The sequence below is a fragment of the Meriones unguiculatus genome, chromosome 4, assembly GCF_030254825.1.
Source record: "Meriones unguiculatus strain TT.TT164.6M chromosome 4, Bangor_MerUng_6.1, whole genome shotgun sequence".
NCBI classification, from domain to species: Eukaryota; Metazoa; Chordata; class Mammalia; order Rodentia; family Muridae; genus Meriones; species Meriones unguiculatus.
The window spans coordinates 88,984,962-88,997,177 of NC_083352.1; the positions used below are offsets into that span (position 1 = coordinate 88,984,962).

The 12,216-nt window shown below is 40.9% G+C and overlaps 1 protein-coding gene across 4 annotated transcripts in view; it reads left to right on the forward strand.

Annotated features, from left to right (window-relative positions):
- Window positions 1-8,683, forward strand: part of Ift81 (intraflagellar transport 81) — an 83,515-nt gene extending 74,832 nt beyond the window's left edge. For all 4 annotated transcript variants that reach the window (XM_060382414.1, XM_060382413.1, XM_021631393.2 and 1 more), the window contains exons 18-19: window positions 4,732-4,777; window positions 7,965-8,683. In XM_060382414.1, the coding sequence (XP_060238397.1) occupies window positions 4,732-4,777; window positions 7,965-8,147 (229 nt within the window). In that variant the 3' untranslated portion in view covers window positions 8,148-8,683. The remainder of the gene's footprint in view (window positions 1-4,731; window positions 4,778-7,964) is intronic.
- Window positions 8,684-12,216: the final 3,533 nt, after the last annotated feature.

A 12,216-nucleotide genomic window follows, 5' to 3' on the forward strand; every position in this document is an offset into this window, starting at 1 on the left:
CTGCCCTGGACTCACTATGTAGACCAGGCTGGCCTCAAACTTACAGAGATCTGCCTGCCTCTGCCTCCCCAGTGCTGGGATTAAAGGTGTGTGTCACCACCAACCAGGCCAAACTTTGTTCTTTTTTTTTTTTTTTTGGAATTCTTTTTTTTTTTTTTTTATATGTATTAATGCTCTATCTTCATGTACACCTACATGCCAGAAGATGGCATCAGATCTCAATATAGATGGTTGTGAGCCACCGTGTGGTTGCTGGGAATTGAACTCAGGTCCTCTGGAAGAGCGGCCAGTGCTCTTAACCACTGAGCCATCTCTCCAGCCCCAAACTTTGTTCTTACGGTCTGTATTGTCAGTGGTAAGAAATAAGAGTAGTTGATTTGCTCTTGAAGAGTAGACATTTTAGAATGTGAATTCATTTCTTCAAGGTTATTAGTATAAAAATGAAAAGGAGATAGTTGCTTCTGAAGTGTTAAATGTATGATCATTGACAGGGTGTACTTCATCACTAAAATGTCTGCCTGGGTCCAGCAGGATAGCGCAGTGGATAAGGGTGCTTGCGGTCCCCCTGGCAGCCTGGGTTTAATCTCCACACAGGGGAGAGGAGAAGTGAGCCCCACAAGTTGTTCTCTGACCCCCACGCATGTGCTGTGGTGGCACAGGCATTGGAGTGCACACACATACAAAATAAGCGGACAGTGATTTTTTTATTTGCAACAAAATCAGTTTAGCTGGGGAGGTGGCTCCGTGAGTAAGGTGCTCACTGTGCAAGCATGAGGATCTGTGTGTGCCTCTCCAGCACCTGCATGAAAAGCAGATATGATGCCATGTTCCTACAACCCCAGCACTGCGGCCAGAGACAGGCATCTCTCGGGGCCTTACCGGACAGCCAGTGTAGCCAAAAAGTAGGCTCTGGGCCCTGTGAGACTTCTCTAAACATGAGGAAGAGAAGTGAGGATGGAGGGACATGCCTGAAGCCAGCCTCTGGCCTCTGCACATGTTTGGGGGTACCTGCACACGTGCGTATGAAGCACATTGTTGTAAACTTTCACATTCCCCTAGTTTTCCTGTAGAAAAATACTGTGCCGTGACAACAGCAGTAGATTCCAATACTGTAAAAAGCAGCCAGCAAATGACTCAGAGGGTTCAGGTGCCTGCCACCAGCCTGACAACCTAAATAAGATCCCCTGAACGCATGTTGTAGGTGGTAGGGACATACTCCTGCAAGTGGTCCCCTGATGCAGGTGTACAAATGCTTGTGCACACATGCACAGATCAATTTTAAAAACAGTTCTGACGACTGATATGAAAAATGGTGTTGGTTACATTGTAAACTCACAAATGTTGAAAGTATTACTACAGAGCCAAAATTTATTGTTAGTCAATAAATTTATTTTAATTAGGCCAAAGGTTTAGGAAATAGCCTGGCGTGGGAGTAGTGGTACACACCTTTAATTCCAGCAGAGGCAGAGGCAGAGGCAGAGGCAGAGGCAGGCAGATCTCTGGGGTTGGAGGCTGGCCTGGTCTACAGAGTGAGTCCCAGGACAGCCAGAGGTACATAATGAGACCCTGTCTAGAAAAAAACAAAGCAAACAAACAAAAAGAAATAGCAAGAGGTTTGTTTTTTGTTTTTAACCTGCACCTCTGACTGCCTTGTACATGGCAAATTGGGGCTAGCATTCTACTATCCTGAGCCTGTTGGTTTCCCAAGAAATTTTAAATAAATGAAAATGCTAAAACAATCTGGACAGATCTCACACCTAAAATACTAGTGAATTCCTTAAAGCCATCTGAGCTATGATGTGTGCTTTTTTTTTTTCTTTTTTTTTTTTAAGACAGTGTCTCACTGTATCGACTCTGCTATGTACACCTGGCTGCCTTAGGCTTACAGAGCTCCTCTTGTCTCTGCTTTCCTGAGTGCTGGGATTAAAAGTGTGTCACTGTACCCAGCTCCATACATTCTTCTTGGGTTACTATTTAATTCCTTGTAGCAGTTCTTTGGAGAGTGTGTAAAACAAGCAGATGGACCTTGTGTTACATGAATTTTAGGGGCAAAGTGAAGGCTTGTGAGATTGGTGACCGCCTCCACCTTGTTTCAGTGTGCAGGTGCTGCCTGTGCTTCTCTGCAAGGACACTGGGTGCTTTCTGTGCCATTCCACCTGTCCTTGTCACTCTTGTTTCCTCTACTGCAGAGGCGGGAGCTTCTGCTGCTGATGCTTTTGGGCTTTCTCCTTTGTGGTTTATGTCATCTTAGATTTTTCATCTTATCTTGCTTAATTCCTCTAACAGTACAATCTAAGTTTGCATAGAAAAACAAAAACAATATTTACATTCAAATATAAGATCTAGGCAGCCATAGTGTCACGTGCCTTTAATCCCAGCACTTGGGAGGCAGAGGCAAGTGAGTTTGATCTCTGTGCGTTTGAGGTTTACGCAGAAAAACCCTGTCTCACTAAACCCAAAATAAGTAAATAAATAAACAAAGAAATACATCTAAAATCTAAAGTCTCTTCCCATATTCCTTGCTTAGTTAGCATTTCTATTGCTGTGATGAAAATTGGTCAAAATCAACCTTGGGGAGTAAAAGCTTTATTTCAGATTTTAAGTATAGGAAATTGGAAAGTCAGTGCAGGAATTCAAGTAGGGAGGAACTTGGAGGCAGGAGCTGATGCAGAAGCCATGGAGGAGCACTGCTTACTGGCTTGCCCCTCATGGCTTGCTCAGCCTGAGTTTGTAGAGCACCCAGGACCACCAGCCTAGCGAGGTACCACCCACAGTGAGCAGGGTCCTCTTACATCCATCACTGATTAAGAAAATGCATCTCAGGCTTGCCGACAGCCTGATCTTGGAGGCATTTTCTCAGCTGAGAATCCTTTTTCCTAAAGGATTCCTGCTTGTGTCAAGTTGGCATGGACTAGTCTGGACACTTGGGATCTGTTCCTCAATCTTACCCTTCAATCTTGACCTTAACATATCACCTACTTTAAGTCTCAAACTTTTTCTTACACAGCATTAAAATATAATTGTACTTTGATTTTAAATACATTTAATTTTTTACTTTAAATGACTTTTTTTTAGCTTACAAAATATTTATAAAACCAAAAAGTAACCATGAAGTAGTGTACACAGAAATTGAGTGCTTTTACGATGAACATGGTAAAACATGGTGACATATACTGTAATCTTAGCACTTGGGAGGCTGAGATTAGAGGGTTACAGATTTAGGACTGGCCCAACAGTTTGAGGCCAGCCTGAGAAAAATGGTGAGACTTTGTTAGAGATGTGTATATGTAGTTCCAGCACTCATGAGGCAGAGGCAGGCAGATCTCTGTGGAAGGAAAGAAAGATGGGAGAGAGGATGGGAAAAAGAGAGGAGGGAAGAAAAATTAGACTGTGGTAGCACGCCCCTGTAAATACCAGCACTTTAGAGATGAAAGCAAGAGGATCAGGAATTCAATGCCAGCCTTGGTTATACACTTAAGTTTGAGGATATACTGAGTACATGAGATCTTAAAAAAAAAAAAAAGAGGGGGCCATGGTGGGTAGAGGATGGCTGGAGAGAGGCCTTAAAGCAGTGGTTCTCAACCTTCCTAACACTGCAACCCTTTAATATAGTTCCTCATGTTGTGGTGACCCCAAATGGCAAAATCCTTTTCATTGCTACTTCATAACTAATTTAGCCATTTTATGAATCTTAATGTAAATATATTTCCCCAATAGTCTTAGGTGACCCCTGTGAAAAGGTTGTTCATCCCCCAAAGGGGTGACGACCCACAGGCTGAGGACCACAGGCTTAACAGTTAAGCACACTGGCTGCTCATACAGAGGGTCTGAGTGTGAGTCCCAGCACCCTCGTGCTGGCTCAGAGCCATTTGTACATTCAGTTCCAGGGGATTCAGCACCCACTTACGGCCTCAGTAGATGAGTTTGGCACACATGTGGTGTATAAACATGCATACAAACAAAATGCCCCAAAACATAAACTATTTTTTAAAGCTGCAGCCATTTGGCATGACTTCAACAGTGTATTCATGCTTCAGTGTACATTGTACTATATTCAAACATGCAAATGCTGCTACATCTGCATGTGTGTGTTCGCAAATGCGTGGGAAATACATTGTGTGCATAAACATATATGTATTTAATTATCTTCATATTTTTTAGAATTTTTCCACTTCAGTATATAGATTTTCTTATTTTTCACAACTCTGTTATTTCTTTCAATAGATTAATCTACCTAAACATTTCCCCATATACATGCATTTAGTCTAGCAGTTTTCAGTAGTCCATGCATTGATGACGTAAATAGTATTTACTTTTATGTTTCTTACGTCTTGGGAGTTCTTCCTTAGGGTGACTTCCTGGAAGTAGAGTTGCAGACTCAGCCTCTGTTCAGTGTTTGGTTATTGTGTGCCCCTTCCTTCTGCAGACTCTAAAAGGCAATGTGTAGTTTAAGCAAATGGATTGCCATTGTCTTAAGGGAAGATTAACCAGAAATAGTATTTAATATCTTAAATTGTCTTAACTTCCTGTATAATGCTTTGTCCCTTTCCCTCCTTTTAAATTACCGTTTGCTGGAAGAAATGACTAAACATGAGGAAAAACAAAGTATCTGATGAGTTTCATTCTCATTCTGCCCTAAACTGTAAATGTATATAGATATGCTAATTTCTAATTTAGTTGTATGGTTAAATCAATTCAAGTTGAAATTAAATCATTGTGTTGACTTCCTAGGGAACAGTATACCAAAAATATTACTGAACAAGAAAACCTTGGTAAGGTAAGAATCATTTTTTTAATGTTTCTAATTCAGACTTTTTATTGCATGGCTCTGATATTGTCATTCTTTTTTTTGAAGGCTAGGGTTTCAAGGGTTTGTTAATTCCTTAAGAATTTAAAGGAACCACTAATGGGGCTGAATGTTAGAGTGTGTGCCACCAAGCCTGATGACCTGAGTTCAGTCTCCAGGACTCATGCTAGAAAGAGAAAACTACATCAGTCCTTTTAGAGGTCCTCTGACCTCAAGCATGTATCAAGTGTATAAACACGCGCACACACACGCACACACACACACACACACACACACACACAAACTTGTAAGTTCTATACCTGATTTCTTTACAGCATTGGTTCTCGACCTTCCTAATGCTGCAACCCTTTAATACAGTTCCTCATGTTGTGGTGACCCCAACTGTAAAATTGTTTTTGTTTCTATCTCAGAATTCCAATTTTGCTACTGTTATAAATCATAATGTAAATATCTATGTTTTCCACTGGTCTTAAGATACCCCTGTGAAAGGGCCATTTGATCCCAAAAGGATCAAGACCCACAGGTTGAGAACCACTGCTTTGTAGGGTGACATAGCTGCATCCAAAAAGAAAAAAAATAGAATTTTCATTTTTGAATTAGTTTTTATAAACCTTCATTTGTGAAATACATTAACAATAGATTGTTGGAATTTTTCTAAGTTAGTATGATTATCAGTAGACTTTCATTTAAACATTCCACATTATGTTAATATGAAACTGTTCCCTTTTTTCTCTTGTGTAGAAACATCTTGTGGGGCAGGAGAACTGGCTCAGTGGTTAGGAGCTATTCCAGAGAACCAGGTTCAATTCCTAGCACCCGCCTGGTGCCTCTCACTTGTCTATAACAGCAGCAAGGAATCCCATGTCCCCTTCTGGTGTCTGTGGGATCCAGGCACGCATGTAAACAAACACCTATAACACACACAGATAAACATATGCATGTATATTAATATTATATATCATTATGTCGCATACAAATAAATGTATATTAATGCTATAGAATTTCATATTATATAATATGTATTATATACTTTATTATAAATATATATTATATGCTCAGAACTCTGAAAATTCTTAGTATACTTTAATGGTCTTTTCAAATAATTTTAATTTGTGAGCATAAAAGTGTTTGTGCTTAGGCAGGCAGTGGTGGTACACTCCTTTAGTCCCAGCACAGAGGCAGAGGCAGGCAGATCTCTGTGAGTTTGAGGCCATCCTCATCTACAGAGTGAGTTTTAGGATAGCCAAGGACACAGAGAAACCCTGTCTCAAAACCAAACAAACAAAAAAAGTTGTGGTGAAATCTGTTACTCACAACAGAAGTTCACACATGCTAAGCATGTGCTTTCTGTTGGTTACATTACAATTATGTCTGAAAATTCTCCCATGTGTTCTCTCACTGTTTGCTGTTACGTTTGCTTTCAGTACCCATAACTGGGGTGGGCAGTATTTAATCAGTGGTTTAAATCTCGCCTTCATCCTGTTCATTCTCTTATTTGGGCAAGCATCAGCCAGCAGCACTCTCATCTGTCCTAAGCATCGGTAGATGAGCTGTCTCCTAAAAGAGGACAGATGAGTGTGCTCCTGTGCGGTGGCTGCTGTGTGCTTCCTTGCCTTTCTCCCTCCTGGTGGTTTTCTGACAGTAGCCTCTGTTTGCGTTTCTGTCGCAGTGCTTGCACTGCTTCTGTATATGTAAACTGCCACCTCTGCCCTTCCTTCTTGCTCTCTTTGTTCTCACTACTTTTTATCCGCCTTCCTCGGTGTACAGAACCAAAGTATAATTTTGCAATTCATTGAAAACATTTTGCACTTCTATTTATAATTATAGTCAATTAAGTAAACCAGTTTTAGCAGGTGGAACTATCTAGACTGTTAGTAACAAAAATAATTCTAGGGGCTGAAGAGATGCTCGGTGGTGAAGAGCATCGGCTGCTCTTCCAAAGGACCCAGGTTCAGTTCCCAGCACTGACATGGTGGCTCACTTCCTCCTGGAACTCTATTTCCAGGTGATTTGACAACCTCTTCTGGCCTCCATGGGGACCAGACATGCATGTGGTACAACAGACATATATACAGGCAAAATACCCATATATATAAAGTAAAAATAAATAAGTCTTTTTTTTTTTTTAAATTTTTTGAGATAGGGTTTCTTTGTGTAGCCCTTCTTTCCTAGAACTTACTTTGTAGTCTGGCTGGCAATAAATCTTATTTTTAAAAAATATTTTTCAAAGATTTTGGCCTATTGACTGGTAAATGCCTTTTTAAAAAAGATACTCATTGTCTCTGAAGAAGGTATGGATGTGGTTTGATAATTTGAACTTACATAGAAGTACATGATTTTAGGGGAGAATATAACATTTAATGATAAAATACACAATATGGTTTGTTAAGAATTTCCACCTCTGTTATCACATGAAGAAGGAATAGTATAAGATGCATTTTCTTATTGCTCCCTGTTATTAGCTACAGTTGGCAATGAAGAAAACTGAGATCCAGGGAACCTAGGTACCTCACTTATATCTGAGACAAAGCCACACTGAACCTCAGGTCCTTTGACTGCTGTTCTGTGCTGTCAGAGCAGTCTGTTTCCCTCCCTTCCCCTCCCCTCCCCTCCCCTCCCTTCTCCTCCTCTCCTCTCCCTTCTCTTCCTCCCCTTCTCTCTCCCCCCTCCTCTTGCCCTCCCCTCCCCTCTCTTTCTTTTCCTGTTTTTCTCAAGACTTTTTTGTTTCTTACACTGAGCTTAGCCAGAAGGCTTTGAAGCAATTGGTTGGTTTATGTGTATGAATGTTTCCTGCATGTATGTAAGTGTATGACATGCATGCATCAGAGCCTCTAGACTGTTAGAGATGGTTGTGAGCCACCAAGTTGGTGCTGAGCCCTCTGCAAGAGCAACCACTGCTTTTTACTCTGAGCCATCTCTCCAGGCTCTTTTTCTGATCTTTGTAACTTCAGGTCATTCTACATGTACCTTAAATTTAGTTAACTTTTAAAATGTTCTTAGTGTAAATGTTTTAGAGGAGAACGTAGTTGCTTCATTACTACTCATTAAATGTATAAAACATACCATACTCCTCTGCCTCATGATGACAGCAGTAAATCCCTTTAACCAATGATTTATTATTCTTGGGTTTTTGTTTTGTTTCGTTTTTTAATCATAGAAACTCCGGGAAAAACAAAAAGCTGTACGAGAAAGTCATGGCCCAAATATGAAGCAAGCAAAGATGTGGCGTGATCTTGAGCAACTAATGGAATGTAAAAAACAGTGCTTTCTAAAGCAACAAAACCAAATCTCCATCGGTCAGGTAATTCAGGAGGGCGGAGAGGACCGGCTGGTGCTCTGAGCCCTGTCTGGGCTTCAGTTGCCGCTGGCTGCGTGCATCGCCAGCGTGCTTCCTGCTCAGAAGTGACTTTTCCATCCTTTGCTTTCAGACTAGCCAGCCCTTCTAAAGTTGTCTTGGAAAATGAAGTGAAGGCAGATCAGGTTTTAAAGGGCTTTTTAACGTGAAGAAGAGGCTTTCATTGTTTGTTTAGCTTAGGCGTCGAGTGGTGTGTCTCCTGAGTTTTATGAGAAAGGACTAAGCTTGCTCTCTGTAATGTAAACACATGTCCATTAAGAACTGTGTGGTTTAAAGTTGTAGTGACCCATAGGTGAATGTCTCTCTCAGTCTTTTTCTGACTTTAGAGGGCTCTTTCAGGAACTAGTGTCTCTTGTTTTGAAGAAACGTTTGTCTGAAGTCAGCAGTCTCTACAGTTTCACTTCAGTTTCTTTCTCTTCTATAAAATGCAAACCAGTTTAATATTTTGAAAAGCTTTTGTGCTGTTCACATAATTTAAAAGCAAATAAAGCTTGATACATGTCATGACTTAAATAACATAATTGTGTCAAAAATTTCCTTTTAAAAGTATTTCATAATATTCATGTTTCATCTCAAAGGATGGTTACTCATTTTTAACATTGAATGTGGATTTAATAATCAATGAATTTGATTGTCCCGATGACTGTTATTATAAATATAAAATTTGTCATTATATAGACTACTACATAGACTCGAAAGGTAACTCAGGATTCCTAGTGAAATTCAGGAATCCCAAGTGCTTCCAGCCACTATTTCATTTGGGCTAGATACCTAAAGACTTCTTTGGTTTTCCTTAGAGAAAGATATTAAACTCGTTATGTTCTCTCTTCATTTTGGCTTCAATCTTTTTTTCAAAAATATCTTGTCTTTAGATTTGAAAACTCAGGTTTTAAATTGTTAGTATGTTCTCTGTAGGCTATTTCTTTTTAACTACCCTTTAAAAAAATAGTGAAAATTTGTGCTGTGTAAAATATACAGACATGGCCTGGAGAGATGGCTCAGTGGTAAAAAGAGGACCATTTGCTCTTCCAAAGGACCCGGGTTCAATTCCCAGCACCCATATGGCAGCTCACAACTGTCTTTAATGCCAGTTCCAAGGGATCTGACACCTTCATATTAATGCACATAAAATTAAAAAAAATAATTAAAAGTACACTATCTATCTATGTATCTATGTATCTATCTATCTATATACAGACATGGATATTTGTCCCAGGTTTGATCTACTCATAATATTTGTTTGAAAGCTTCTTTATTAGTAATCAGAATTGCAGTGTCTGCCTGTATTCCACACATGGGTACTCACTCACATGAGCACACACACACAAACACATAGGCATACACTACACACACATACACACACTGAGGTGCACACACATGTATGCATGAACAACTACATGTACACACAGGTGCACACAACAGTGCTTGCACATACACATGCATGCACACATACATCACACATTCACAAAAAAAAGGGAAGAGGAGGAAGGAGAAGATGAAGACTCCAGTGTCTGTGGTGGAGTCTGCTCCTTGGTTTCTTATACTCTTCTCTTGGCAAGAGTCAGCTACCAGCATTGTCCTCCCCTCCTTTGATAGATCAGAAGCTAACAGAAGAAAGGCTGTGTGCCAGTGTGTGGAAAGAAACCCTTCTTAATTCAGTAATAATTTTTGGACACCAAGGTAGTTTAGTTTATGTCAGATGAGTTGTAGGCTTGGTGTGTTTTCAGTAGTATATAATGTTCCATTGGTGAGAGTGTGAATTCTGTAACAAATACTTGAAAGACTAGACTTTTGCAGAAATCTCGATTTACTCCTGTAGAGATAATTTCACAGATTATTATACCTAGAGGCCAGCCTGTTTTCAGTCCTACGCTCTCTCGTCCTCTTGAGTTCTGCAGTGTAAAGGACAGCCCCAAAACCTCCTCTGGGTTCTAACTGATTATCGCCTGCCACCTTTACTCTGCACAGATCAAGTGTGCGGATTACACAAAAAGGCAGCTCCAAAGTTGCCTTATTAATTGAAGCAGAACATCGTTATCACTTCAAGAACAGCAAGTTGGAAAAAACTTTAAAAGAACAAGTTATTTATAGCTTTTATGTAACATTGGACACTTAGTAATGCGCTTACTGGGTTCTGTGCAGACTTCCCTTCCACTCGTCCATGGTTTGATTGGAGCATGAGAAAAGCTTTGACTCACCTGACACTTTTTGACAGCTTGTACTTAGTAAAGAAGAGCTTGATCCACTTTTTCTGTCAAGGTTAATATCCTAATTGGCTAATTGATGAGAGCACTTAATCATTTAAGAAAATAATGTGTCTTTCACGTGATGGCCCAAATAAAGGAGAAAAATTTCGCCTGTGAATCTGCCTCTACAGTCAGATTCCCTTCCCTGGCTGGTACTCCCAGCTGTTGTGAGGACTTTGACTGGTAGTGGCAACTCTCTCTCCATCACCATTGGTTCAGGAAATAATCCTGTAAATGTGCCCTTTAAGAAGAATCTAGAAGTAGGATGTACCTCCTGTTACAGCCTGCTGAATTCACGGTCACGTTTTCCAGAGCTGGGGAGCAGGCTAGAGGACCTCAGAGTACCTGGGGTGAGGGAGACCACCCTAGAAACTGTCAGCACTCTGGCTTTTCTTTGGGCTGAGGCTGCCTGCCAAGCGCATGAATCCAGCAGGCAGCAGTTCTGAAGTAAGCCATTGAACCACATTTGCCTTTATTTGATATTTGTCATTCTGCTGAATTCTTACTTAGCATTCATGACATTTATACATTTTTGGGAAAATTTAAAGTCTGTGTCCTTTCCAAGTATGTTTCTCAAGTTTTTAATGCTAAGATGATACCAAGCATTTTTAAAAATAATTTGAGTAAAATAAGAGGCTGTATAGGCACTCAAACTAAAAATGTGTAAATTGGCAGGATTCTTTAGAATTGAAATTGAAAAAAAAATGCATCATGAATAACGCAGACAAAGCTGTCTTTACAAAGGCAGAGTTTATGTTGAGAAACGACTGTGGCGGTGGTGTCTCAGAGAACCGCCATCTTACAGAGGTTCCCGCCCAGCGCTGGTCCTTGAGGAGCGGAAATAAAAGGTTCCTTTCTACAAAGAGTTCTAGGCGCTTACATCATGCCTCTTGCTTGGCACAAAGGAGTTTGCCTCCAGGAGTAGGTAATGGGTACCTGCTGATTAGCCTGTCCTAAGCTTGCCTACCCACAGTTTGGCCGCGTGGGGAGGTAGTCTGGAGCGTATGTACCGCACCGTTTTTCAGACAGTCTACAGCAGCCAGAAAAAAGACAGAGCTGCACCTCTGTCACAGACGTAATTATCTCTGGACTTACACTGCCTCAGTCCTTCCTCCCTCTCCCCTGAATGAGGGCAGTCTAATTGGAGCCGTTTGCTGTGGCGGCTGGGCATGTGGTGAGTGTTTTGTCTGGGAAGGGGAGAGAAGGATCATTATAGGTAGTCTGTGTGTTTTGATGTTTTACTCTTCTGTCTTAAGACAGTCTTTAAAAAAAAAATAGCAGGTTCACTGTACCCAGTCCTTGCAAAAGAAATAAAAAATAAAACACAGAGTCCAAATAAGTAGTTTTTGAGAGGCCTGGACAAACACAAGCTTTCTGCTCCCATGCTCCCTCTTTTGGCAAACTGGAAGTACTTTCTTGGTCACTGGTAATTTCACAATTTCCTTTCTAGAACCAGAGAGCCTTGCGTCACTAAGTCGTTTTACTGTTATGGAAATTCACTATTCAGAACACTGGGAGAAATAAAAAATTTCTATTTTCCAGCGAGGTCTTAAGTTCAGTTCAGGATGTAACAGTTGGTCCCTGTGAGGAGCTGCTCAATGCCACACTTGGTAGATAGCATAGAAGTCAGCAGAGGACAGGCCGGGTGTTTCCAACGAGCCCAGGAGTGACTCATGTTGTCCTTTGTTAGAGGGACCTCTGAGGGAGCCCTGCCCGCTGTCTCGCTGCTGCCCTTTCTAGCTCTGAAGAGTAGCAGCAGCGCATCTGACTCCTCACAAGGGAACCTGTTTCCCTCCTGAAAGAGCCCG